Source organism: Arachis hypogaea, chromosome 5 (genome assembly GCF_003086295.3).
Source record: "Arachis hypogaea cultivar Tifrunner chromosome 5, arahy.Tifrunner.gnm2.J5K5, whole genome shotgun sequence".
Taxonomy (NCBI): domain Eukaryota; kingdom Viridiplantae; phylum Streptophyta; class Magnoliopsida; order Fabales; family Fabaceae; genus Arachis; species Arachis hypogaea.
Genome location: NC_092040.1, coordinates 5,743,296 through 5,769,708, shown reverse-complemented (window position 1 = coordinate 5,769,708; position 26,413 = coordinate 5,743,296). Strand labels below are relative to the sequence as shown.

At 31.4% G+C, this 26,413-nt stretch overlaps 2 protein-coding genes across 2 annotated transcripts; both read left to right on the top strand.

The window, feature by feature from the left end:
- The first annotated feature begins 12,814 nt into the window (after positions 1–12,814).
- Positions 12,815–13,952, top strand: LOC112800421 (glycine cleavage system H protein, mitochondrial-like). The gene is made up of 4 exons (XM_025842689.3): positions 12,815–13,129; positions 13,207–13,295; positions 13,374–13,544; positions 13,627–13,952. Exons 1-4 carry the CDS (start codon positions 13,015–13,017, stop codon positions 13,753–13,755), a joined length of 504 nt encoding a protein of 167 aa, XP_025698474.1. The 5' UTR covers positions 12,815–13,014; the 3' UTR covers positions 13,756–13,952.
- A 9,550-nt stretch (positions 13,953–23,502) lies between these two features.
- Positions 23,503–25,867, top strand: LOC112800420 (glycine cleavage system H protein, mitochondrial-like). The gene is made up of 4 exons (XM_025842688.2): positions 23,503–25,074; positions 25,150–25,238; positions 25,317–25,487; positions 25,568–25,867. The coding sequence occupies exons 1-4, from the start codon at positions 24,960–24,962 to the stop codon at positions 25,694–25,696; spliced, it is 504 nt and encodes a 167-aa protein (XP_025698473.1). The 5' UTR covers positions 23,503–24,959; the 3' UTR covers positions 25,697–25,867.
- The last annotated feature ends 546 nt before the right edge of the window (positions 25,868–26,413 follow it).

The following is a 26,413-nucleotide window of genomic DNA, read 5'->3' as shown; positions in this document are numbered from 1 at the left end:
TACAAAAGAGGACCATTATATTTAATTTATGCTATCTAGCTATATGATCTCTTTATTATCCTCCATAAGTATATATCTCTAGTTTATATGCTTTGTGTTTTTAATATAGGTTTGTTAAGATAATTTTAAGGCTAGTAATGCTAGAGAAGACACACAAAGCAATAATGTTGCTCTTACTGATAATGAAATTGAAGTTCAGAGTAATGCTAATCCAACTTCAAAAATTCCACAAGCAATGGATATTAATGCCTCAAATCCAGAAGGATCAACTTCTGTTGAAGGTGACAATAAGGCTAATGTTAAGAATGTTTATTGGGATTATCTTGATCGTTTAAAAGTTGATGGTGAATGGAAGGTGAAATATAAATTTTGCAAGAGTATGCTTAATGCAAATTCGAAGAATGGTACCAAGTCATTGAGAAACCATATGGACCAATATTGTAAGAGAATAAAAGTGGCGAAGTCAAGGCAATCATCAATTGTTGAATCACTAGCAAAGCAAGCACAAGTGCAAAAAGTAAATGAAGATGGCTTTGTGTTTGACTCTTCAAAGACAAGAAAGTGTGTCGCCGAAATGATTATCCTGCATGAGTATCTTTTGAGTTGTGTGGACCACCATGAACTGAGGTGAGTGTTTGCTTCAATGCAACCAACATTTAAAATGCCTAGTCGCAACACAGTTAGGAAAGACATCTTGAAGATGTTTGGGGGAAGAGAAGCTGAAGTTAACTCTTCAACTGGATGAAAATGATAGTAGAGTTGTAATAACTCGCGACATGTGGACTTCCAATCAAAAAAAAGGTTACATGGTTGTCACAACTCACTATATCAATAGTTCGTGGAAATTACAAATGCGCCTATTGAGGTACTTCAAAAACATAATAAACTTCATAAACTTTTATACATTTGCATTGTTTTTGTATGTTGAGGTCGTTAATCTAAAATACATGCTTGTTTGTTTTATTTTTCAACTTTTGTTATGTTCTTTGTCCCCATACAAGTAAAGTTCTTATTCAAACATTGATGAAAATATTGTTAGAATGGAACGTTAATAGAAAAATGTCTAATGTTACATTGGATAATTGTTCTACTAATGATGCTATGATAGATGAACTGTTGGGGCGTCTAGATTCTTTATTTTTGATGTTGGGGAATAAATTATTGCATATGGGTTGTTGTGCTTAGATATTGAATTTGATTGTGAATGATGGTTTGATTATAGTTAAGGAAAATATTGAAAAGATTTGTAGTAATGTATTGTATTGGACTGCAACGTAGAAAATGAACGAAATTTTTGTGAATTGGTGTGCTAAAACAGCGATTCCATTTACTAAGAAATTGGTTCTTGATTGTCCAACTAGGTGGAACTCAACTTATTTGATGTTAGAAACTGCATTGTTGTATAGAGCTATCTTTCCTAGGTTAAGGCAGCAGGAACTCCAATATAAAACTGTACCAAGTAATGAGGAGTGGGAATTTGACAAGAAAATATATGATAGATTGAAGTTATTTTATGATGTTACTCCACTGTTTTCTGGTTCTAAATTGCTGACTGCCAATCTTTACTTTACTCTAGTATGTAAAATAAAAGTCTCATTGAATGAATGGCAACTTTTCAATAATTCTTTAATTGCTAATATGGCCTCTAGCCTGAAGAAGAAATTTGAGAAGTATTGGGATGAGATTCATGGCATTATGGGTGTTGTTGCTGTTTTAGATCCTAGGTACAAGATGGTTGGGGTTAAATTTTAATTTTAAAAAATGTATCCAAATCCAATAGAATGTTCCAAGCAAGTTGACAGAATTCATCATTTGTGTAATGAGTTGGTTAATGAATACAATCAAAAAATGAGTTCTGATGTGTCACGTATTAGTACAAAAGAAGTTGATGAAAGTGAAAATATAAGCATATTTGGGGACGATGATTATATGGTGTATCTTAAAAGAAGAAAAATGACAAGGGGTTCATGTGTAAATATTGAGTTTGATCATTATCTTGAGGAGAAAATTCATCCTCCAAATGATCATAACTTTAATGTTTTAAAATGGTGAACGAACAATCAAATGAAATTTAAAGTTTTGGCAAAAATAACCAAGGATATATATGCTATTCCGGTATCCACTGTTGCTTCTGAATCTCTTTTTAGTACAAGTGGTCGTGTAATTTCTCCCCATTGCAAAAAGCTCAAAGAAAAGCATAATTGAAGATTTAATGTGTGGCCAAATTGGTTGTAGGTAGCTTTAGGAAATAAATGTGATATATTACTTAATATTTTATTTATGTTAATTTTTTACATAATAGTAATTAATTTATTAATTGCTATTTCTTTCGATTTTTAGGTTTGAATCTTGACCTTCAAACCTTTAAGATGATGAAAATGTGAAAAGTGATCAAGAATAAGGATCGAAGACTTTTTTATATTTTAATGATGTAATCTCTTTATGTTTATATTTTAATTTAGTTATTTGATATTGTATGGACTTTTTTTTTTATTTTAAGTATAAATCTTATGTTTGTATTTTAATTTAGTTATGAATTTTAAGTTTTTATCTTAATTTATATATAAATATGTAAAAATTAAAATGTCATTTAATTTTTATAGGAGCGGGTAGAGGCGGGACGGGTATCCATGGAGACGGGTTATGGTAGAGTAGCTTACTACCCGCGGGTAGGAGTGGGGCGGGTAATAGTGGAGTGCAAGGAGGGCGGGGCAAGGTCGGATAGGAAAAAAATCCGCCCCACTACTACACCCTACCCACGGGTAGAGGTAGGGTAGGGTCCAAATCCTACTATACTCTACTCATTGCCAACTCTATTTAAGCGGATTAGTAAGCTAACCACTAGATCAATCCAATTTGGTTTAAGTGCTACTTTTATTATACACAACAAAATTTCTAATAAAATAAAAAATTTCCAATATTTTTTAAAAAAGTATATTAATTTTTAATTTTTAATTTTTAAAAATATATATGAGAAATTAAATTATTTAAAATGTTGTTTCTTATTTTATTTAAAATTAAATTATTCAACTTTAAAATAATTTAAATATAAAATTATTATATATATACAAAAATTAACCACAAAATTTATAATTATGTATTTATGTATATTTTACATGTGTTATTTTAAATATTTTTCATATATTTTAAAATTTTAATATATATTTTATATTTTATTAGTAAATAATTTTTTACTGCATATTAATATAGTGGCTTAGAATATTTCTCCTTTAATTTAATTTTCTGGATTTTATTTATTATAAATCCTTTCGTCTTGCCGTTTTCATGTTGGGCTATCATAAGCCAACCTGAATTTATATATATTTTAAAGAGTTCATATTTTAAACAAAATTAATGTTAGTTGAACGTAAAATTAATTTTAAAATGGGATTAATTTTGTTGTAATTCAATAAAATAGAATTTGGAGTGATTTACATGTTTGCAGAATCTTTGTTTTTCGCAAAATACAAGAAAGTTTTGCAAAAATGTGAAAAAGTTTAAGATTGTTATACATTAAGGTCGATTTGTTAAAGAAAAAAAATTCTACCAGAAGTTGAATCCATCCCATCACAAAAAGGTTTTTTGTAATTGAAAAAATCTAAAAAAAAGCGCAAATTACAAAGAAAAAAATTATCATTTCTGTGGATGAATATTTAAAATGTCGATAAAATTATTCAAAATATAAAAAATAATATTTTACACATAAAAACAAATTTTGTATAACAAAAATATAAAAATATTCAAATCCTAACAAATGACTATTTTAAAATTCTCTTTATTATTATTATTATCATAGTCACCATTTATACCCTCATTTCATCACTTTAGCTTTCTCTATCTCTTTTAAGAAGCTAATTGTTCATGCCCAATACAAAACATAAGCTAGACCCAAAGTAGAGAAAGTCCAAAAAAATCGTCGCCAAATAAGGTCAAACAAGACACCACAAAGAAGTAACTTTTTTTTGAAGGAGTTATAATTAATTTCTACTATCTCTCATCCATTTCTAGAAGAATATCCTAACAATTTCCTACTTAAAACGGACGATTATTCACCATCAATAGTGGAGTTATTTCAACGGTGGTTATTAGCTTATCACTTATAAATATACTGACACTTCAAGTATACTTAAAATCTAATATATTATAAATCTACTTGTACTATTGCTGACTTAAGTATCGGAATCTCTTACAGGTATCACCCCACCTCCTCACGAGAAATTCGAACAGACGACATTTCGGTATTGCACAAATATACCGACACCAAATAAGATTTAGGCATCACGTCCAGACCCAAAACAACATTTTAAACAACCTTCAAAATACCAATCAACACGCACTAAATAATAGAATAAGAAGTAGGAATAAAAGAAGAGCTACCTTGCTTCTCTTGTTCTTGTGCATCATATTTAAGCATGGCATTGGAGTTTTCTCATTAATAGAACAAGTAGTTGGATATAACTATACCATCTCAAGTGTGGCCTCTGACCATTTTGAAAACCACTCTTAATTTAATCAACTCTTCTTCTCTCTATGTTAAAATTTCATGGCTTTAGACTCTCTACTATGTAATAACACTTTAAATTATTAGTGTGCTCTCCGATCCTCAATCATTTTTAAATTTAAAATTCTCAATCTTCATATCTTCGAATATAAACGGTAGAATGAAAAAAAGAAGATTCAAAATTAAACTTTAAAATACTGAAACCAAAAATTTTTTTATTCTCTTTTAAGTGAGTGAAGATGAAAGAAAAGCATTTTATTAAATATCCTAATTTTGATGGAAAACGGTAAAAAAGAAAAAAAGAAAATGAAAAAAAAAAGAGATTTTTGGACGATAATAATAGTGGCGGTGATAATATTAACAAGGATAATTTAGAATTAAAATAATTTTTTAGGATTTAGATATTTTTATTATATAGAGTTTATTTTTTAGAATAGAATATTAGTTTCAATTTTGTGTGTGAATAATTATGCTAATATTTTGACTTATGAATATTTATGAGTAAAAATAGTATATTTTCAAAATAAAAATTTCTCCCAAGTACTAGAAGTTCAATTTTAGTTGAATGGTTAGACTTTTATGTTTTAAGCAATACTTTTACATATTATAAAATATTACTTTTGTATTAAATTAAAATAATTTAATATAACATACGTGTAAGGGAAATGTTTAATAAATTATGGCTTTAAGCTCTACATCACACTATACCTTCTTAAACATATATATTATCTAATCTAAATTTAATTGACTCAAAATTTTCGAATTGTAATCATCTAAAATCAGATTAAATTCCGAACTAAAGTATTTGTTTCTAGAAATTAAGATAGGTCTGTCCGAATACACTTCAACCCGTTTCAACCTCCTTGATGCGCCGTTGCCCACTCCTTTTATACTTCAAAACAATGTTATACAACTATGTGAATGAATATTCAATATAAAAAAGATCTATATCGATATTGTAGACTTGTAGTACAAAAATTCTAATTAGATTTTAAAAAATATTTAATTGAAAGAAGTCAAAGAACTAAGTGTATTAAAAAAAAAAGACCTATATGTCATTGACCTTTTTAGAAAGCTTTCAAAAAGAAAAAAAATTAATAACTCATGCATCTAGGTAAGTCTAAAACTGTGTTTATTAGACACGATAGAGTAGTATATTCAAAACAATAGAATAAAGACATTAAAATTTATTTTTTATATATTATGTTTAAATATAATGTATAAGATACTAATATAATATTTAGTATTATATTTTCATACACATAAATAAGACTAAAATATTATACAAAAGAAAAGGTATAGAAAGTCAATGAAATATTTGTACAATGTGTACAATGGAGGTTTAGAAAATATTACAAATATAACCATTAGTGTTATCTTTTCTCATCAGTTAAAACTTTTGAAATGAGTGCAACCCACCACCAGCACAAGTACACTCTCTTCTCCGCCAACCACTACTCGCGAAGAAGGGATTAGAGGAATACGTTGTTGTAGATGTCTTCTTTTTCGCTCATCAAGTCTACGGAAACCAACCAACATTTAAAACTGTGTGGATATAATTATTTTGTATTTTTTTATTTTTTTATTTTTTTGCTTCTAAATTTTTAATTATGTAAATTGAAAGATTCAATACGTTTTAAATTTAGTTTTTTTACTCTAATTGAAAGAAGAAGAAGAACATAGAGAAAAAAAAAACACAGAGATAAAGAAAGAGCAAAAAAAAGAAAATATCTCTCTAAAAACAACGATACAGATAAAAAGTTTAAATTAGAGTTTTCTCGTAAGAGAATAAAAAGGATAATAATAAAATAATAAAAATTATCTATAAAAAATAATTAAAAATTCATATCTACTTTCTTAAATGATATGATAAAAAGGATAATAATAAAATAACAAAAATTATCTAAAAAAAATTAAAAATTTATATCCACTTTTTTAAATTATATGTCTATCATTGTCTTTTATTTAAAAATAAACAGAAAAAAAATTATTCTAAAAGTTCAGTATCTAATATTCATATTTTTCTATTCAAACACTTTTTAATTTAAATACTTACTGTTTATATCTCTTTGTCCTGTCTAAAAAACAATAGCAGCCTAATAGATCTTTACATATCCACATGGCCATAGTAATTATCAGTTTGATACCCTATGGTTAAAGACACTCCTAATTTGTCATGTAAAATATAATTCATTCTCCATCTCAGAGTCTCACATGACAGCATAAGGACAAGTGATCTGAAATTTGGACTTTTTTCTTAAGGGTCTTAGGCTCTTAGCTTGCTCATGTTGGTTTCTTTCGTTATTGGCCTACGCACCGTAATTGTCTTACTCATCTTTTTATTTCTTATCAAATAATAATAAATAGAGATATAACAATCAAATTAGGCAGTACATATTTTGCTAACATAATTTTTTTTATTTAAATTAATTAAATATTTTATTTATCAAAATATATAATCCATAAAATATTTATTATTATATGTGTCACATATCATATATTGAGATTGCGGTCTTAATCAAATTAGATCTCAAGTGGTATACACTTGAAACAAAAAATATGAAATTTTAAACCAATCTTAAGTATACTCGAAATATATAATAAATCTCTATTTGCGTGACGTGCAATTAGGATGTGATAGAAAAATTCCTTTATTATCGAACGGAAATTCAGATGTAGTCGATTTCACCTAAAGTTAATAACTGAGAGTCGTTAGATAACTTAACTAAATTTTTATCTAATGACTCTCAACTATCAACTTTATGTGAAATCGACTACACTTAAATTTTACCTTATTATCAAGTCTCAACACCCGAGATCAACACATTCGCACTTATATTTTAGTGCAGCTGAGATGTGTTTTTCATTTGGAAAGAATTTGGTAGTTTGGAGAGTTTGTTTGCATATTTTTAAAAACATATGGCAAGTTGACCATATATGTATGCTCAGAGATATCAACCAATTAAATTTAAAATTGTTTTTTCCTGATTTCAGGTGTACAACATTTTAAATCTATACAACTCATGTAGATATAATTTATTTTGGATACATTCGAGTTTTTTTTTTTTTTTAAAGTATTACACATTTCGGTGTACAATATCTAATCTTTGTGATTATTTTTTATCCATCTTTTGTACTTAAGATGTGTAACATCAATATAAAAATATAATTTTTCAATTTTTAAATAATCAAATTAATTTTTTTTATTTTAAATTATCAACCAAATTAATTTCTTCATCAATTGATACTTCAATGACATTAACGAAAATCTCATTAGAACCTTAACTATTGCGAGACATATTATTAGATAAGCTGGCATTGCATATCACAAAAAAATGTTTCAATCAATTTGGTAGACTAATTTAAAAATTATTTTGTGCTATTAAATTTTAATGTTATATCGTGATAACTTTTAATGATTAGAAAAACTAAATCTTAGTCTTTTTTATAAGAATATAATTTAGTTATATGATTATTTCATGTTAATTCACAATTTTAGTTAACTATTTTATTCATTATAAAGTTACAAAAACTCGTATTTTTGTATTTTTATTTTAGTAGTTAGGAATTGCATGAAACATTTTTTTAGGTATCATATCAACTTACCTAATAATATGTCACATGATAGTTAAGATTCTGGAAAAAAAATTGTTAATCTCATTGACTGATTAGTTGAAGGAGATGGCTTATTTCATTTTTTTTTTTGAAATAAAGGAGTTCAAGACAATAAAGTGGAGCAAACATAAAAACAAGCAAATGAACAACACCTAAAGCAAACACAACATAAAGAAGCTTTTATGTCATCTCCAGTATAGCCATCAACAACATGAAGAGCACACATCTTCCCACTCTTTAACGCTAAGCAAGGACATATTGATGATTTCTTTGACACCTCTACTTTCATTCTGAAATATCCTCATATTTCTTTCCATCCAAATGTTCTAGATGACAGCACAGAAACACCTCAACCGCTGCTTATGATCCCCCTTCCTACGCGGTTCTTCTGTCCAGCTTAGAAAGTGGTCCTTCATCAATTCCGGAAGAGACCATAGTCGGCCAAACACAAATATTCAAGCATTCCACACCTATCAGGCAAAATCGCATCCAAAAAACAAGTGATGGACCTGCTCAACATTCCTGTTGCATAAGACGCACCTCGTATCCTCCTGATTGAGGATCCCAAATCGACTCAGCATTTCCTTCGTGTTCACCCCGCCTATCAGTACAAACCAGGTAAACAGCTCTACTTTTGGTGGAACTAAATTTTTTTAAATGGAGCTAGTGAAGCTGTAGCTGGTAATATCCTCTCCAAGCATTCCTTCTTGTAGCACCTGCACAAAAGAGTTAGTCGAATAAATACAAAGTCTATCATATTTCCACACCGCTCTATCCTCCTCAGTGTTTACTAGCTTCACAGGTCGCAAAGTCTCATGCAACTGATCCACAAGTCCCAATTCCCACTCGAAGAGCTCTCTCCTCCGTAGGAAGTTCCACACCCACTCTAGAACATCCCAAAATCCACAATCCCCAATAAAAGAACCACACTGGTTTGAAACAGAGAATAAGCGGGGGAACCGATCTTTCAAGGCACCACAATGTAGACAAACATCCTCCCAGAATCGAGTCCGGCGACCATCACCAACCTCCATGGACAAACTTGTAATCATCTTATCCCTTAATAATTGATCTGTTATCTGTATCTGGCATATATCCTTCCAATAGTCTCCTCTAGTAGGTAACATCTGAGTGGCCACTAACTCATCCTGCTTCAGATTATTACAGGAGCATACCACCTTTTTTCACAAAGGACACTCTTCCTTCGCAAATTGCCACCACCACTTAAACAAGAGTGCAGTGTTTTGAATCATAGCGTCTCCCACTCCCAAACCACCTAACCTCTTTGGGGCCTGCACCAACTCCCATCGAACCAATGCCATACCATTCCTGCCATCCTCCTTGCTCCAAAGAAACCTTCTCTGCAAGAAAATTAATTTCTCCGCAACCGCCTTCGCCATCTTATACAAGCTCAAGTAATACACCGGCAAACTATTTAACACTGACTTGATAAGCACTAGCTTCCCGGTTTTGTTTAGTACCTTAGCTTTCGATAGGCTTAGTTTCTCTTCTATCTTGTCAATTATAGGCTTTCAGGTATTGACCAACTTTGAGTTAGCACCCAAGGGAACTCCAAGGTATTTAACTGTGAAGGTACCTTCCTTACAACCCCACAAGTTACACATGCGTTGTAACAAGTGCTCTTCTCGGAATCAGAGGCTTATTTTATAATGATTTAAAATCGAAATGGCTAACCTTATCAATTTAAAAATTGAGAGGCCAATTTAAATTTATTTTTCTATTTTTTTTCTTTCACTTCTACATGTTAATTTAGCGAAACTATATATTTTTTATTCAATTAATATTAAACAATAATGTAGTCGATTCCATTTAATAAGACAAAAATTTGTTGTTCTTATAATATTAAATAAATAATTCTAAAACAAAATTACTAATCTTATAAAAATTCACATAATCGTAGTTTATCCGATCACGTGTAATAATAAATCAGGGTAAAAACAAATAATATGTGACATAATTTTATTTGATTGGTGGTTGACGAGATACCAAATCTCACTCAATGAGATTTTGCTCCTGCAGTCTTCAATGATATGAGCATTTTCATTGCATGAGCATGTTTGTGTTGAATTGTTGATCAGAGATGTTTTGAAAGAAAAGTAAATTAAATTCAGGTATGGGGTACATTATATTGTTTATTATTATATAGATAAAATAGACACTATATTTCATAATAAAGTTAGTTTTAAAATCAAAGTAAGTCAAATTCTAGTGACTTAACTTTAAATCCTAATTAACAACTTCATTGCCTATGTTCTAATATATAAATGAATTTTAAGATAAATTAATCTATTTTACAAACAAAAAATTGAAAAGTATTTTAAACTTTTTCATGCCATGTTAAACAGTTATTAACAACAATATGAGTCAAATCAATTAATTCGAACCTCACTATATATGGATAATAATGATGATTGCTACTACTGTCATTACTAGTAAAGAATAAGACATACAATTCTTATTGGAGTCCTTAGTAAAGCAAGCAAATACACATGTAATATTATATAATTAGATATACATAAAAAATTATTTTATATTAATAATATATTAAAATTAAATTTTTATTATTACGTCATTGTTTGGTGATCCCTCATCGACATAACTGACGTAAGAGTGAGTCGGTGTTTTAATTTCTAAAGCTGTGTTTAATTTTAGCATTAAAAAAAATTAATTATTCTGTTTGGTTTTTATAATTTTTCGAAATTTTTAATTATGTTTTTATACTTTTTTTTTCAATTGAGTCTTTGCACTAAAATTTTTTTTAATTGGTTCCCTATACTTTTTTTTTTCTTTTATTTAGGTCCTTATACCAATTCTTTTTTTTAGTTTGATCCCTATAAAATTAAGTTAATTACTATTAAGAGGGACTTAATTAAAAAAAAAATTAGTGCAGTGACCCAATTTAAAAAAAAAAGATAGGAACCTAATTAAAAATTTTACGAAACTATAGAGACTAACAGAGTAATTAAACCTAAAAAAAATAGGTTTGAGTGTATTGAACGTCTTCTTTTTATGTTTGAATGTTTTTTATTCTAAACTGTAAAAGTAATTTTATGTTCTCAATTATAAAAAGTCAGAAGTTATAACTTCTACGTTTAAAAAATCATATTGGAATATTTATTTTTTCTTATATATCAATTCTACTCTTTATTTCTCTTTTTGTAATCTCTTTAGTACTCAAATCTTTTAAATATATAATTATATTTTTTTATAAAATTTGTATTTTTTGTTATGAATAAATTTTTTTTATTTTTGGTTTGCCTCTGTTAAAATTTGTGAGTGTAATACTTGTATATTAGTTTATTATTATAATTTTGTTATAATATAAATTATTGATCCTATTAAAAAGAATAAAATAAATAAAAAATTAATTATAACTAATAATAAAATGATAAATAATTAAAATTTATAATTTAAAATAGTATTAAATAAAAGAGTACTTAGAGTATTAAACAAAATTATGAATAATATAATTTAATAAAGTATATTTTGATATATTATTCATATATTATTTTTGTTTTTGATATAAAATATATTTTGTAAATTTTAATATATTATTTTTAATTTAATAATTAAATATTAATTTTTATTATAAAATTGGTTCATAAAATTTATTTAAATATTTAAAATAAAATAATAAAATAATAATTTAAATTCACGTTCTTTAGTAAATTTTTACTTAAAAATGATTTTTAACAATATAATCCAAATAATATTTATTTTATTATAATTTATTTTAATATAAAGTTGTAAAAAATAAATCATATTAATACTAACTCACTTTTATTTAAAATTAATTTTATAAAAATAATTTTATACAAACTGTTATTTACAAACTTTAATTCAAACATGCACAAATGCATATGGACGTGCTTTACATTTTCACTATCAAAGTTAAACTTTACTTTACTAATCTAAAAACAAATTTAAATATTTTCAACTTAATTAATAACTCAGGAGAGAAAAGTGAGTGAGAGCCAAAACCATTTAAAATTTGAAGATAGTGGGTGCTGTTGGAACTTGAAGCAAAGGTATTTCAAACAATAAAAAAGCTGTACATTTATACTTTGGGAATTGAGTATAGGCCAACCTTGCATGATATTTGCTTTGGCTCAAATGATTGCAATCTTCTGAATCCATAAAGCCTATTTTTTTTGCTGTAAAAATTTGATATATTAATGGACAAATATATGATTTGAGATAACTAAATTTTTATATGAACAGGGAAATAAATACAGAGAAAATTTAGAGTAATAAAAGAGAAAATATAATGTATAGTTATGTCTTGTTCAAGATTATGGCCATAACTCTTTTTAAATTGTTAATTAAAATTTTAAAATAATAACTATGAATTCGTTTTTTTGTTATTATCAAAATTTTATTTGATTGTCCACGGTATTCTTTAACAGGTTAAAGTTTAATCCGCTGCGAATTTAAGCTCCATTTAACAATTTATCGCTGACCAATGAGTTGCTGAATGCACATTCGAACTCTCTACAGATTCTTAATTTTTTTTTCTTTCAATTTATATGTCATAGAAAGATGAAACTGTCTAAGACCTATTTTTTTCTTGTCTAAAGTGTATAGTGGGCTTTGAGAGCCCAACAATGAAAGAAGGCGTTAGTCTTGACTGTGGTTCTGTCCTGTGAAGGAAGCAATTGGTTGATAAGAATTAAATTCGTCTAAAGTGTATTTAAAGAGAGTAATAGTAACATATGTTTTATGGATAACATTAAAGAAACATAAGATAAAGGAGACGGTGGAAACAAAAAGTATAAGGATGAGGTATTGGCTGGCTACCATACATCCAAGATAAAGAGAAAAATTTGCCAGAGATAAAACAGACACACGTATCTCTCTATCATATTCTTCTTAGAACCATGGCACTCAGGCTGTGGGCTTCTTCAACTGCAAATGTACTCAAACTATCTTCAGCAGCTTGTAGAACTCATCACCTCCCATCTCCCTTCTCTCTCTCCAGATGCTTCTCTACCGGTATATATAACATTCTACCATACACTCTATTCTGTTCGTTCATGTTTGTTTTGCTTAATTAATTATCATGTTTGCAGTGTTGGATGGACTCAAGTACGCAAACTCACATGAATGGGTCAAACATGAAGGCTCAGTGGCCACCATTGGAATCACTGACCATGCTCAGGTTTGTTATTACTACACATAGAGTTATTTCCAATGAAATTGAAGTAATGAATTCAACAAATTGAATTTGCATAATCAGGACCATCTTGGAGAGGTTGTGTTTGTAGATCTGCCTGAACCAGGTGGTTCAGTGAAACAAGGAGGCAGCTTTGGAGCCGTTGAGAGTGTAAAGGCAACCAGTGATGTCAACTCTCCAATCTCTGGTGAAATCATTGAGGTTAACGCTTCTCTCAAGGAAACCCCTGGCCTGGTATGTATATGTTAGTTACTTACTCAGTCAATATATATTAATTAGCAGACTAACAATGATGCTTATTGTGACATTAATGAAGATAAACTCGAGCCCGTACGAAGGTGGATGGATGATAAAAGTAAAGCCAAATAGTCCAGCTGAATTGGATTCCTTGCTGGGACCAAAGGAGTACACTAAATTCTGCCAGGAAGAAGATGCTGCACATTGAATATCTTCTAATATGCATCGGACTAACTATTTTTTCACTATCTTATATCATCGTCGTCATCGTCATCTTGTTATCTTGATAAACAGCTGTTTCTTTCTTTCAACTGCTTTTCCCTTTCTTCAAAACTTTGAAGTTTGAAATCGCTGTACAATGTAATGGAGTGGAATTATTTATGCTAAGAAAAGATGTTATATGAATAGTTATATTTTTAATATGTTAATGTTAATGTTGTTCTTAGTACAAGTCACAACTAATTTAAGTTATACACAATAAGATGATGTTTCTCAGACTTTGATGTTAATACAAATTGAAGTAGGTTGGACAAGAGAACATTTTTTCTGTAGTACTTTCAGAATCAGAACTAGCTTTCTTAATTGGAATTAATTTAAATTATGGACAAACTCTTACCAAGTCATAATGCAATACCAACTACCAACCATTTCATTTCTCTCCACCATTTTTGTTTTAATGGCCTATTTGCTAAAACGAACATTAAAATTTCATGGCTCCTAAGGGCTCAATTATTCAAAGATATTATTTACTACAATGCAAAAGGAGTAATAAAAATTATTAAGAGCCCGTAAATGCGACAAATTATTATCACAGAAGAGGTAAATGACAAGATTTTGGTAACAAGAAAAATTATAGAAAGAAAAAAATTATGTTCACAAGAAAGGATCTTACCAGAAGTAGGATAAAGAAAGAAACAATGGGTAAAATAAATCAACAGATAATAAATATTTTTGTTATGGTGGAAAAGGCCATTGGTCACGTACCTGTCATACTCCAAGACACCTAGTTGATTTTTATCAAGTATCTTTGAAGAGGGACGACAAAAGAAAGGAGTCGAATTTTGTTTCAGATGATGCTGAAAATTACACCACTCATTATGATGTATCTAATTTCTTTGAGGATCCTGAAAAAAATATTGACCATTTGATCAACGATGAAAAAGTTTAATATGTGAGTTTGTTAAGTATTCATGTAAATAAATAATGTAAGAAGCTTCTTGTTAAATTTTATTTTCTATGCATTTGAATTTCAAGTGTGATGTATATAAATAACGTTTGATAAAATATTTATATTTATGAATTTCAAGATTACTAAATGTGCCAAGATAATAATAATAATAAAATTTTTAGTATATACTATAATTCTTAGAAAAATATTTTCAATCAAAAAAATAATTTTACTGCATAAATTTTTCTACTCATTTTATTATTATTTGTCTTTGAAAAAAATGGTAAGGATATATAGTGAAGATGTATACGTTACGAATAGTGCAAGTTCGCACACCATTCTCAAAAGTAATATATTCTTTGCTCATCTTGTGCCAAAAGAAGAATATGGTAATACTATTAATGTGATAGAAGGCTCCGAAAGAGATATAATTTTATTTTCTAGGGGAACAAAATTCATAAAAAATAATGAACTATTGTCTACTAGTCTTTGAGAAACTTATTAAGCTTCAAAGATATTCGCCGAAATGGATATCATATTGAAACTATGAGTAAGAAAAATTATGAGTACTTTTGTATAACAACTCAGGATTCAAATAAAAAGGTTATATTAGAAAAGTTACCATCACTTTCATCTAGGTTATATTATACCAAAATTAGTGCAATTGAATCACATGCCATTGTAAACCAGAAGTTTACTAACCCAAATGAATTCATAACTTGGCATGATCGATTGGGTCATCCGGGAATAACCATGATGCGGAGAATTATTGAAAACTCCCATGGACATTCACTAAAGAGCCATAAGATTCTTAAATCTAGTGAATTTTGTTGTGGTGCATGTTCTCAAGGAAAACTAATTTTAAGGCTATCACAAATAAAGATTGGATTTGAGTCATCTGAATTCCTAGAAATGATTCAAGGCGATATATGTGAACATATTCATCCACCATGTGGATCTTTTAGATATTTTATGATTCTAATAGACGCATCTTCAAAATGGTCACATGTGTGCTTATTATCTCGCAACCTGGCGTCTGCGAGATTACTTGCTCAAATTATTTGATTAAAAGCACAGTTTCCAGAAAATCCAATCAAAGCAGTTCGTCTTGATAATGCTGGTGAATTTACCTCCCAAGCCTTTGATACTTATTGTATGGCTAATGGAATAAGCGTTGAACATCTAGTAGTTCATGTTCACACACAAAATGAATTAGCAGAATCACTTATTAAACGCCTCCAATTAATTGCTAGACCCTTACTTATTAGAACAAATCTCCCAACCTCGATTTGGGGGCATGCTATTTTACATACCGCAACACTTATTTGTTTGAGGCCAATAAGTTATCATCAGTTTTCTCCTATGCAATTAGCTTTTGGTCAGCAGCCAAATGCTTCTCATTTAAGAATATTCGAGTGTGTGATATATGTTCCCATTGCACCACTTTTTTGCACCAAAATGGGACCCCAAAAAAATTGGGGATATAGGTTGGATATGATTCTCCCTCTATAGTAAGGTATCTTGAGATACAAACTAGAGATGCATTTAAAGCCCGATTTGCGGATTGTCATTTTAATGAATCAAAATTTCCAATATTAGGGGGAGAGAAAAAGTTTCATGAAAAGGAACTTAATTGGAATATATCATCCTTAATGCATTTAGATCCTTGATCAGGGAAATGAGAACTAGAAGTTCAAAAGATTATACATTTGCGAAGAATAGCAAATAAATTGCCCGATGCATTTTCTGATACGAAAAGGATAACTAAATCCTATATACTGACTGAAAATGCTCCAATTCGAATTGATGACCCAGTCAGACAAATTGCCACCGAAGCAAATTCACGTCAGAAGCGTGGCAAGCATGTCGGTTCCAAAAGCAAAAATCCTCGAAAAAGAAAAGAGGTAAATACTACTTCTGTTGAAAAAGATAAAGACATAATAAAGACACATGCAGTTGTCCAAAATTCTGATATAATTTTAACGCTAGAAGACGTTCAGGTACCTGAAAATTGTGAAAATGATGAAATCTCGATAAATTACGTCTTTATAGGAGAAAAATGGGAGCGAAATAAGACAATTGTCAATGAATATTTGCATATAATATGGCATTAAATATCATGCATCAAAGTAAGGATCTTGAGCCAAGAATAATTGAAGAATGTCGACAAATGAATGATTGGCCAAAATGGGAAGAAGCTATGAAGGCTAAGTTAGACTCACTTGCAAAACGTGAAGTCTTTGGACCTGTAGTCCGTACATCAGAAGATGTAAAACCTGTTGGATACAGGTGGGTATTTGTGAGAAAACGAAATGAGAAAAATGAAGTTGTATGCTACAAGGCTCGACTTGTGGCACAAGATTTTTCACAAAAGCCTGGTATAGATTATGAAAAAACATATTCTCCTATAGTGGATACAATAACATTGCATTATTTGGTCAGTTTATTCGCATATCATAAACTACAAATGCATTTAATGGATGTGGTAACAGCTTATTTATATGGATCATTAGATCGTGATATCTATATGAAAGTCCCTTAAAGACTAAAGATATCTAAACCATCCAATGAATATTCACAAGGGTTATACTTAGTCAAATTGTAAATATCTTTATATAATTTGAAGCAATCTAGATGAATGTGGTATAATCGTCTTACTGAGTATCTGGCCAAAAAACGAATTCAAGAATGATGATATCTGTCCATGTGTTTTCATAAAAAAAAAATATGCACCTGGATTCATTATAATTGTTGTGTACCTTGATGATTTAAATATCATTGGAACTCCTGAAGAGATTCCAACAACTATAAAAGCTCTAAAAGAAGAGTTTAAGATGAAAGATTTCGGAAAGACTAAATTTTGTCTCGACCTGCAAATTGAGCATACAAAAAAGGGATCTTTATTCATCAAACAACATACACAGAAAAGATCTTGAAGAGATTTTATATGGGTAAGTCACATCCATTTAGGGGTGGCAGGAGTACCCGAATCCGCGGGTATCCGACCGGCCTCTACCCACGCGGGGCAGGTTTAAACCCGACCCGAGGGCGGGGCGGGTAGTTTAGCGGGGCGGGGCGGGGTCGGGTCAGGGTAAACCCACCCCGGAGTACTTAATATATATATATGTTTTTATGAGAGTGAGATTAGGGTTTGCCTCCAGTTCACCAACCATCAGATCCCAAGTCCCCAAATCCCTAGTTGGTCGTCTTCTTCCTCATAGGCATAGAACCAAAGCTCCTTGCTCCTCAGCTCAGCCTCTCATCCCCTCCCAGCCATTGTGCCGTCGCTCCGCAGCTCATTGCCGTCGTCGCAATTTCGGGGCGTCACCACTTAGTCCCACTGCTCCTTGCTGTCGCTGCTCACCTCCCGCTTGCCATCGGCCCGTTACTGCTCAGCCGCACAACTCCTCGCCCTCGCTGCTCAGTCGCGCAACTCCTCGCCCTCGCTACTCAGCTCACACAGCTCTATAAGTTCCTCTCTCTCTCTCTCTCTCTTGCTCTCTCGTGCTCTCTGTCTCTCCATCATTGTGGATCTAAGTTCTTCTCTTGTTCTTCTACAGAATCATCACTTGGTCGCCGTCGTTGTTGCATGTGAGTCTGTCACCGACTCATCGGAGCCTTTTTTCTCTGTCTCTGACCGCCGGTAAGTCTTTGAACCCCTCTGTCTTTGCAGATTTGCCATCCCACAAGCATGCTCTACTAGATTTGAAAAATTAAAGTTGTTTTGATTGATAAGTAGTGCATATTTAGTTTTGATAACAATCTAATTATGGAGAGAATTAGGCATTTGAAATTTCTCCTGGAGAATAAATATAAAGTCACCCACATGATAAATTCTTTAAACAGAATTGAACAATATTCAAGATTACTGAGCTACAGATAATGATTATTTGAATAAAAAATTCTATTACAGAAATATGGGCCAAAATCGATTTTCACATTGTTAACTCATTACTTGCAATAAATGGTCTAGAGAGATGAAACTTGCTAGCAGTAATGGTGCTAACAGTTATATGCTAAAAAGGAAGAAAGCCATTAGAGAACTAAGTCTCAAATCTAATCTGACTGAACTTGAACATTTTCTATATCCTATAAGATGGCATATTACTCTATACATCTTCTGCCGTTATTAGATCATAACATGTATTATCTAAAACCACACTCAAAATTTCATGCAATAAGATAAGGCATGTAGTTGTTCATGGCAAATTTATAAACTGCTAGATAGATAGAAGAATTCTTATGCCTCTTTCTCAAAAGGTTTTTCTTTGAGACACTTTGATGTGGTTCTTTATAAGGTATCATAAATTCTAACTATGCGCCAATGCAATTATTGCTGATAATTTAAATTAAACTTTTTTACAAGATATAGTATATGTATGTTAGCTCATACTTTAAGCCCGAAGAGCTCTGGCAGTTTTACATGAGATATGAAGGAGATGGAAAATAATAAATTGGTCATCACCTAATAACTGTGCCTATCAAATCTTCATTGTTTTGCATAAACCATAAATTCTGCTATTTTTTTCTATTTTATAGTGTAATGTTAACTATTAGAATTAGTAATGTGCGTCAGCTTATTATATTAGGAACAAAAGAATATTAATAAATCAGTAGATAAATTTATTATTTTGTTAATTTTACATAGTACCAATTAATTTGTTAATTGTTATATCTTTTAATTTTTAAGTTTAAATCTTGATTTACAAATTTTTAATGATGATGAAGATGTTAAAAGTGATTAAGAATAAGGGTTGAAGATTTCTTTATATCTAATATTGTAATTTCTTTATTATGGTGTTAAATTTGTAGTGATCTAACACTTTTTTTTTTATTTCAAGTTAATTGAGCTAATGACATTGTATGAATTTTTATGTTTATATTTTAATTTATCTATGAATTTTAAGTTTTTGTCTTAATTTAGATATGAATATGTAAAAATTAAAATATTTAATTTTTATAGCGGCGGGTAGGGTAGGGGCAGGTACCCCAGAGGCGGATTCGGGTACTGCAATTTACTACCCGCGGATTGTGGCGGGGCGGGTAGTACTTGAGTGACGGGACGACGGGGCGGGGTCGGGTATGGTAAAAACCCGCCCCCACTGCCACCCCTACATCCATTAAGTACCCCAATTATCCTAATGTATTTGGATGTGGAAAAGGATCAATTCCGTCCTAAAGAAGAAAATGAAGATATTATTCTTGGTCATGAAATACCATATCTTAGTACCGTTGGAGCGCTAATGTACCTTGCTAATAATACGCGACTTAACATATCATTTGCTGTAAATTTAGTAGCAAGGTATATTTTTTCTCCAACCAGAAGACATTGGAATGGAATCGAATAAATCTTTCGATATTTTTTCTATTTTATAGTGTAATGTTAACTATTAGAATTAGTAATGTGCGTCAGCTTATTATATTAGGAACAAAAGAATATTAATAAATCAGTAGATAAATTTATTATTTTGTTAATTTTACATAGTACCAATTAATTTGTTAATTGTTATATCTTTTGATTTTCAAGTTTAAATCTTGATTTGCAAACTTTTAATGATGATGAAGATGTTGAAAGTGATTAAGAATAAGGGTTGAAGATTTCTTTATATATAATATTGTAATTTCTTTTATTATGGTGTTAAATTTGTAGTGATCTAACACTTTTTTTTTTCAAGTTAATTGAGCTAATAACATTGTATGAATTTTTATGTTTGTATTTTAATTTATCTATGAATTTTAAGTTTTTGTCTTAATTTAGATATGAATATGTAAAAATTAAAATATTTAATTTTTATAGCGGCGGGTAGGGTAGGGGCAGGTACCCCAGGGGCGGGTTCGGGTACTGCAATTTACTACCCGCGGGTTGTGGCGGGGCGAGCAGTACTTGAGTGACGGGACGGCGGGGCGGGGTCGGGTATGGTAAAAACCCGCCCCCACTGCCACCCCTACATCCATTAAGTACCCCAATTATCCTAATGTCTTTGGATGTGGAAAAGGATCAATTCCGTCCTAAAGAAGAAAATGAAGATATTATTCTTGGTCATGAAATACCATATTTTAGTGCCATTGGAGCGCTAATATACCTTGCTAATAATACGCGATCTAACATATCATTTGCTGTAAATTTAGTAGCAAGGTATATTTTTTCTCCAACCAGAAGATATTGGAATGGAATCAAATAAATCTTTCGATATCTTTATAGAACGGTTGATATAAGATTGTTTTACCCATATGGATCCAAGTCACAATTAGTTGACTATGCAAATTCTGGATACTTGTCTGATCCACACAAAGTGAAATCTCAAATAGGATACTTATTCACGTATGGTGATATAGCTATATCATGGAGGTCCATGAAACTGACGATATCAACAACCTCCTCTAATCATGCTGAAATACTAGTGATACATGAAGCAAGTTGCAAGTGTTTTTGGTTTAGGAGTCTAATCCAATATATTCTGTCATTATGTGGACTGATTGATTAGAAGATAGCTCCAACTATTTTGTATGAAGATAATACAGCATGCATTTTTTAACTTAAGGGTGGATACATCAAAGGTGATAGAACAAAGTATATTTCTCCCAAATTTTTCTTCACTCATGGCCTTCAAAATCAAATAACAATTGATATCTAACAGATCTGCTCAAGCGATAATCTGGTAGATTTATTTACAAAGTCGCTTTTAAAATCCTTTTTTTGAAAGATTAGTACATCAAATTGAGATGCGTCAATTTCGAGATATTAAATAATATTAACAAGAGGGGGAGATTATACACTTTTTTCTTGGTAAGATTTTTTTTTCATTGGATTTTTTTTTACAATAAAGAAAATTTAGTGTAATATAGAGAAAATATAGTGTATAGTTTTATGGCAATAACTATTTTTAAATTACCAATTAAAGTTTTAAAATGATAACTATCAATTAGTTTTTTATTATCAATTTAATGAGAGTTAATATTTAAAATAAATCCTAAAATTTGATTTTTAAATTAATTTAGCCCTCAAAATTCTAATTGATTTGATTTATATCCGAAAATTTTGAGGTATGACTCAAATTGACCCTTTTGTGAGTTTCTATTTTTCTCAAATGAATAATTAGTAAATTGGAGTTTATAATGAGAAATTTTCTTTGAAAATGACAAGTTGATGGAAGAGGATTGAATCTTATTAGTTGGAAGATACTCGTTACTCCAAAAAAATATGGAGGCTTGGGATTAGAGATCCTTATTGTGTGAAAATTGCTTTTCTTGAGAAGCTAGTTTGGATTTTTTCCAGCAGCCAAACAAGTTATGTATCCAATTGTTGGATGCCAAATACAGATCATCTCTATATGAATGTTTAAGTTGTCCTAAGAACAAGAACTCTCCCATTTGGAGGAGTCTTTGCAAGACTTGGAAAGTGTTGAAGGATGTGTTTGTTTGGTATATTGAGGATTTGAACCAAATTTTTTTATTTTCTAATTGGAGGAGGAAGGACGGTTATCTAATGAGATAGATTACGTTCACATTTCTGATTCGAATCTCCGGATACAAGATATTTGGTCAGTTGGTAGGTGGCATTTAGATACTCTTTATTCTATTTTATCTCAAAATTTGAAAGGTAATAATTCTTTCTTACAATCCAGATGTGCAAGCAGGTCCGGAAGTGGGTTGATATTGGTTTGGGTCTGCTACCAAAGTCTATGACTCACGCAATGGTTACTTGTGATTGTGTAAGCAGCTGTTTGGTTGGAAGGAGTGGGAGAATTAGCTTTGATTTTGGCGCCAACTTGTTCCGAAAAAGCACAAGTTTTTGGCGTGACTGTGTCTTAAGAAGGCTCTTACTAGTACAAGCTTTCTTTTCAGAAGAGGGATGTCGTCATCGGATAGGTGTCCAAAATGTCTTTCTAACCAGGAATCGATTTTACATTGTGTTCAGGATTATCCAAAAGCTCAGCTTGTATGGTATAAGTTGGATATTTCTTGTCATCCTTTGGATTTGAAGAACTGGTTCTTGTATCATAGCAGAGAGCATCCGTTCAAGTTCTTTTCGGGACTTTGGTGGATATGGCGAGTAAGGAATAATGACATTTTTAATCTTTATGAAACTAAGCCTCCGAAAAAAGTGATTTGTCTGGCATTAACTTCAGAAAATGAGTTTAGGAATATTTTTGAATTACAACGTATGTCCCTTCCCTCTATTTTAAATGGTTTTTAAAATCCTCCATCCATTGGTACTTTTAAGATTAATTGTGATGCTAGTTATTCTGATTCAAGTGATAGTGTTGGTTTTGCTTGTGTTATTAGAGATTGGAATGAGAGTTGGTAAAAGTGGTGTTTGAGAATGATTGAGAATAATAATATTTTTTAAAGGGATTTGTTTGTTATTTGGAGAGGATATCTCTTGACTTGAGATATAGGTCAACGAGATGTTATTTGTGAGATGAATTTCAAGATGGTTTTGGATTTATTGATCCATTGGTACTCAAAATAAGAGATATTATGCATTAGAATGGCGTGTTGACTTTCGTTTGATTATGAAAAATATAAATACAGTAGCAGACAAACAAAAATGATAATAAAATTATAATTTTCTCATGTAAAACTTCTTTTATTTTAAAAAAAATTAAGAATAAACTTGAGCGGATCTATTTAAGCAGTTTTTTATTTTATTTATTTTATTTTATTTATTTAAATCACAAAAAAAATAGACACTTGTGTGTGTTTCTGTCACTGAAAACTAGCAAATTTTGATGACAACTGGCACTACATAAACAACGTCGTGCAATTGTAGGCGTCTAAAATATTGCAAAACTACATCGTTAAAGTTCTCTCCTTTTTCGCACCTCTTTTTTCTCTTTCGGCTCACATCCTCTGTGTCCCTTTCCCCGATCACACAATGACCAAACCAAGTCCGCGCTCGCGCTGCCGCTGCCAAGAAGAAGAAATCTGAACAGTCACAGCTCTTCTCCCCAGAAACAGAAAACCCACATCCTCTACACTCCCCACACCAACCTCCACGCTAAACCCTAACAACCCCAAACCCTCCGAAACCGTTCCTACGCTGCCAGTGACCCACCCAAGCAAGAACCGGAGAAAGAAGTCCCTCCTTCGACAAGACACGCCATGTGTCCTCTTCATCTGTCTTGCAGGAGCTGAACAAGCGCGTTCCACAGCTGAAGGCGAAGCCTTCGAAATTCGATCCTAGCTTAGTGGCTTGCTGGGAGATGGGCACGCCTGTGCCGTTCTCATTACTGGCCTTGGCGCTTCACATGATTTTTGAGGAGTCTGGGAGAAGATGACAGATATTGCGTGCAATTTGATGAAGATTGATTGTGATATACTCGAGGATCTTGTGCCTCTGATCTATCTGTTGGCGAAAAGTGTGTGTTTTGATTACAAGATGTCATTTTGATTCAAAAGTTGTGAAATTTAATTTTCATTTTAAGATTCTTTATTATTTTACAGTGCTTTGGATGCAAATTAAGCTAGTTGAAATGCATGTTAGGGGTTCCTCTAGCGCATGAAGGTTTGGACCTGGGTTGGTAGTTTTTAAATGTCTCTTTTTCAATGCGGAATGTTTTGATGGGTTGCCATTTTGCTAAGGGATTTTTAAGAATGGGAGTTTGAGTGCCACGTCATCTTCATTCAAAAGGTGGAATTCAAACTTCTAACACTCTTTAAAAAGACAAATGATTCGACCAATGGTTGCTGGCTACACAAACTTACTCGACAACCTAAATTGTTTTAATTTAAAAATTTTAATCAATACTATTTATCATTGCAGTCTATTCATTTTCAACTGTGATTTTAATTTGATTCAAAAATTGGCTATTAAAAAAAAAGCCCTTCTTTTTCTTTCAATTTATATGTCATTAAAACATGAAGTTGTCGTTCAGAAATAAGCCCTATTTTTTTTCTTTGTCCAAGGGTATATTGGGCTTTGAAAGCCCAACAATGAAAGAAGGCATTATTAGTCTTTACTGTGGTGAAAACCAAAAAAAAAAAGTAAGTACTGTGGTTATGTGGTGTGAAGGGAGCAATTGGTTGATAAGAATTAAATTGGTCTAAAGTTTATTTAAAGAGAGTAATAGCAGCATATGTTGTATGGATAACATTAAAGAAGCATAAGATAGAGGAGACGGTGCAAACACAAAGTATAAGGATGAGGAATTGGCTGGCTACCATACATCCAAGATAAAGAGAAAAAATTGCCAGAGATAAAACACACACACATATCTCTCTATCATATTCTTGTTACAACCATGGCACTCAGGCTGTGGGCTTCTTCAACTGCAAATGCACTCAAACTATCTTCAGCAGCTTCTAGAACTCATCACCTCCCTTCTCCCTTCTTTCTCTCCAGATGCTTCTCTACCGGTATATATAACATTCTACCATACATTATTCTCTTCGTTCATGTTTGTTTTGCTTAATTAACTATCATGTTTGCAGTGTTGGATGGACTCAAGTACGCAAACTCACATGAATGGGTCAAGCATGAAGGCTCAGTGGCCACCATTGGAATCACTGACCATGCTCAGGTTTGTTATTACTACACGTATAGTTAGTTACAATGAAATTGAAGTAATGGATTGAATGAATTGAATTTGCATAATCAGGACCATCTTGGAGAGGTTGTGTTTGTAGATCTGCCTGAACCGGGTGGTTCAGTGAAACAAGGAGGTAGTTTTGGAGCGGTTGAGAGTGTGAAGGCAACTAGTGATGTCAACTCTCCAATCTCTGGTGAAATCATTGAGGTTAACGCTTCTCTCAAGGAAACCCCTGGCCTGGTATGTTTGTTAGTTACTTACTTAGTGAATATATATTAATTAGCAGACTAACAATGATGCTTATTGTGACATTAATTAAGATAAACTCGAGCCCGTACGAAGGTGGATGGATGATAAAAGTAAAGCCAACTAGTCCAGCTGAATTGGATTCCTTGCTGGGACCAAAGGAGTACACTAAATTCTGCCAAGAAGAAGATGCTGCACATTGAATATCTTTTAATATGCATTGGACTAACTGTTTTTTCACTATCTTATATTATCATCATCTTGTTATTTTAATGAACAACTGCTTTTTCCTTTCTTCTAAACTTTGAATTTTGAAGCAGTTGTACAATGTAATGGAATGAAATTATTTATGCCAAGAACAAGTGTTATATGAAGGCGAAGTCTGTGGCCAAACCAAAACAAAGGCTAAGGTGGCCAAGGACAAATGTCTAATCTAAAAGGAACACGTGGTATTTTTTAAGAGAGTAGATCAGAGGAGTTGATTGGATCAAACATGGTGAAATTGTTAATGAATAGGAATAAATAGTTTGAATCTCTAATTAAAATTAATTAAACTTCTAACTGAGAGAGATTACTAACAGAGAAACACGGCGAGGAGAGATCAAACGGCGGCGACTCCAACAAGAGGAACACGAGTCCGCGACGGAGTTCGTTGAGGTGCGTGGGCAAAAAAAGACCGTCAGCATGGCTTACATTAACCTGAGCGACGCCCACGGAAGAAGTGGGAGGAAAAGGTTAGGCTAGTCCGGCGGCTACGGCACCATATGGCCGACGGAGAGTACCTGGGCGATAGAGAACGTAGGTTTCAGTAGCTGATAGGGTTCAGTTTGGGTCTGTCTTTAGTTTTCTCTGAGAAAATGGACGATGGGTATGGGTATTTTGAAATGAGAAAGTATGCAATTTTTATTAAAATTTAATCG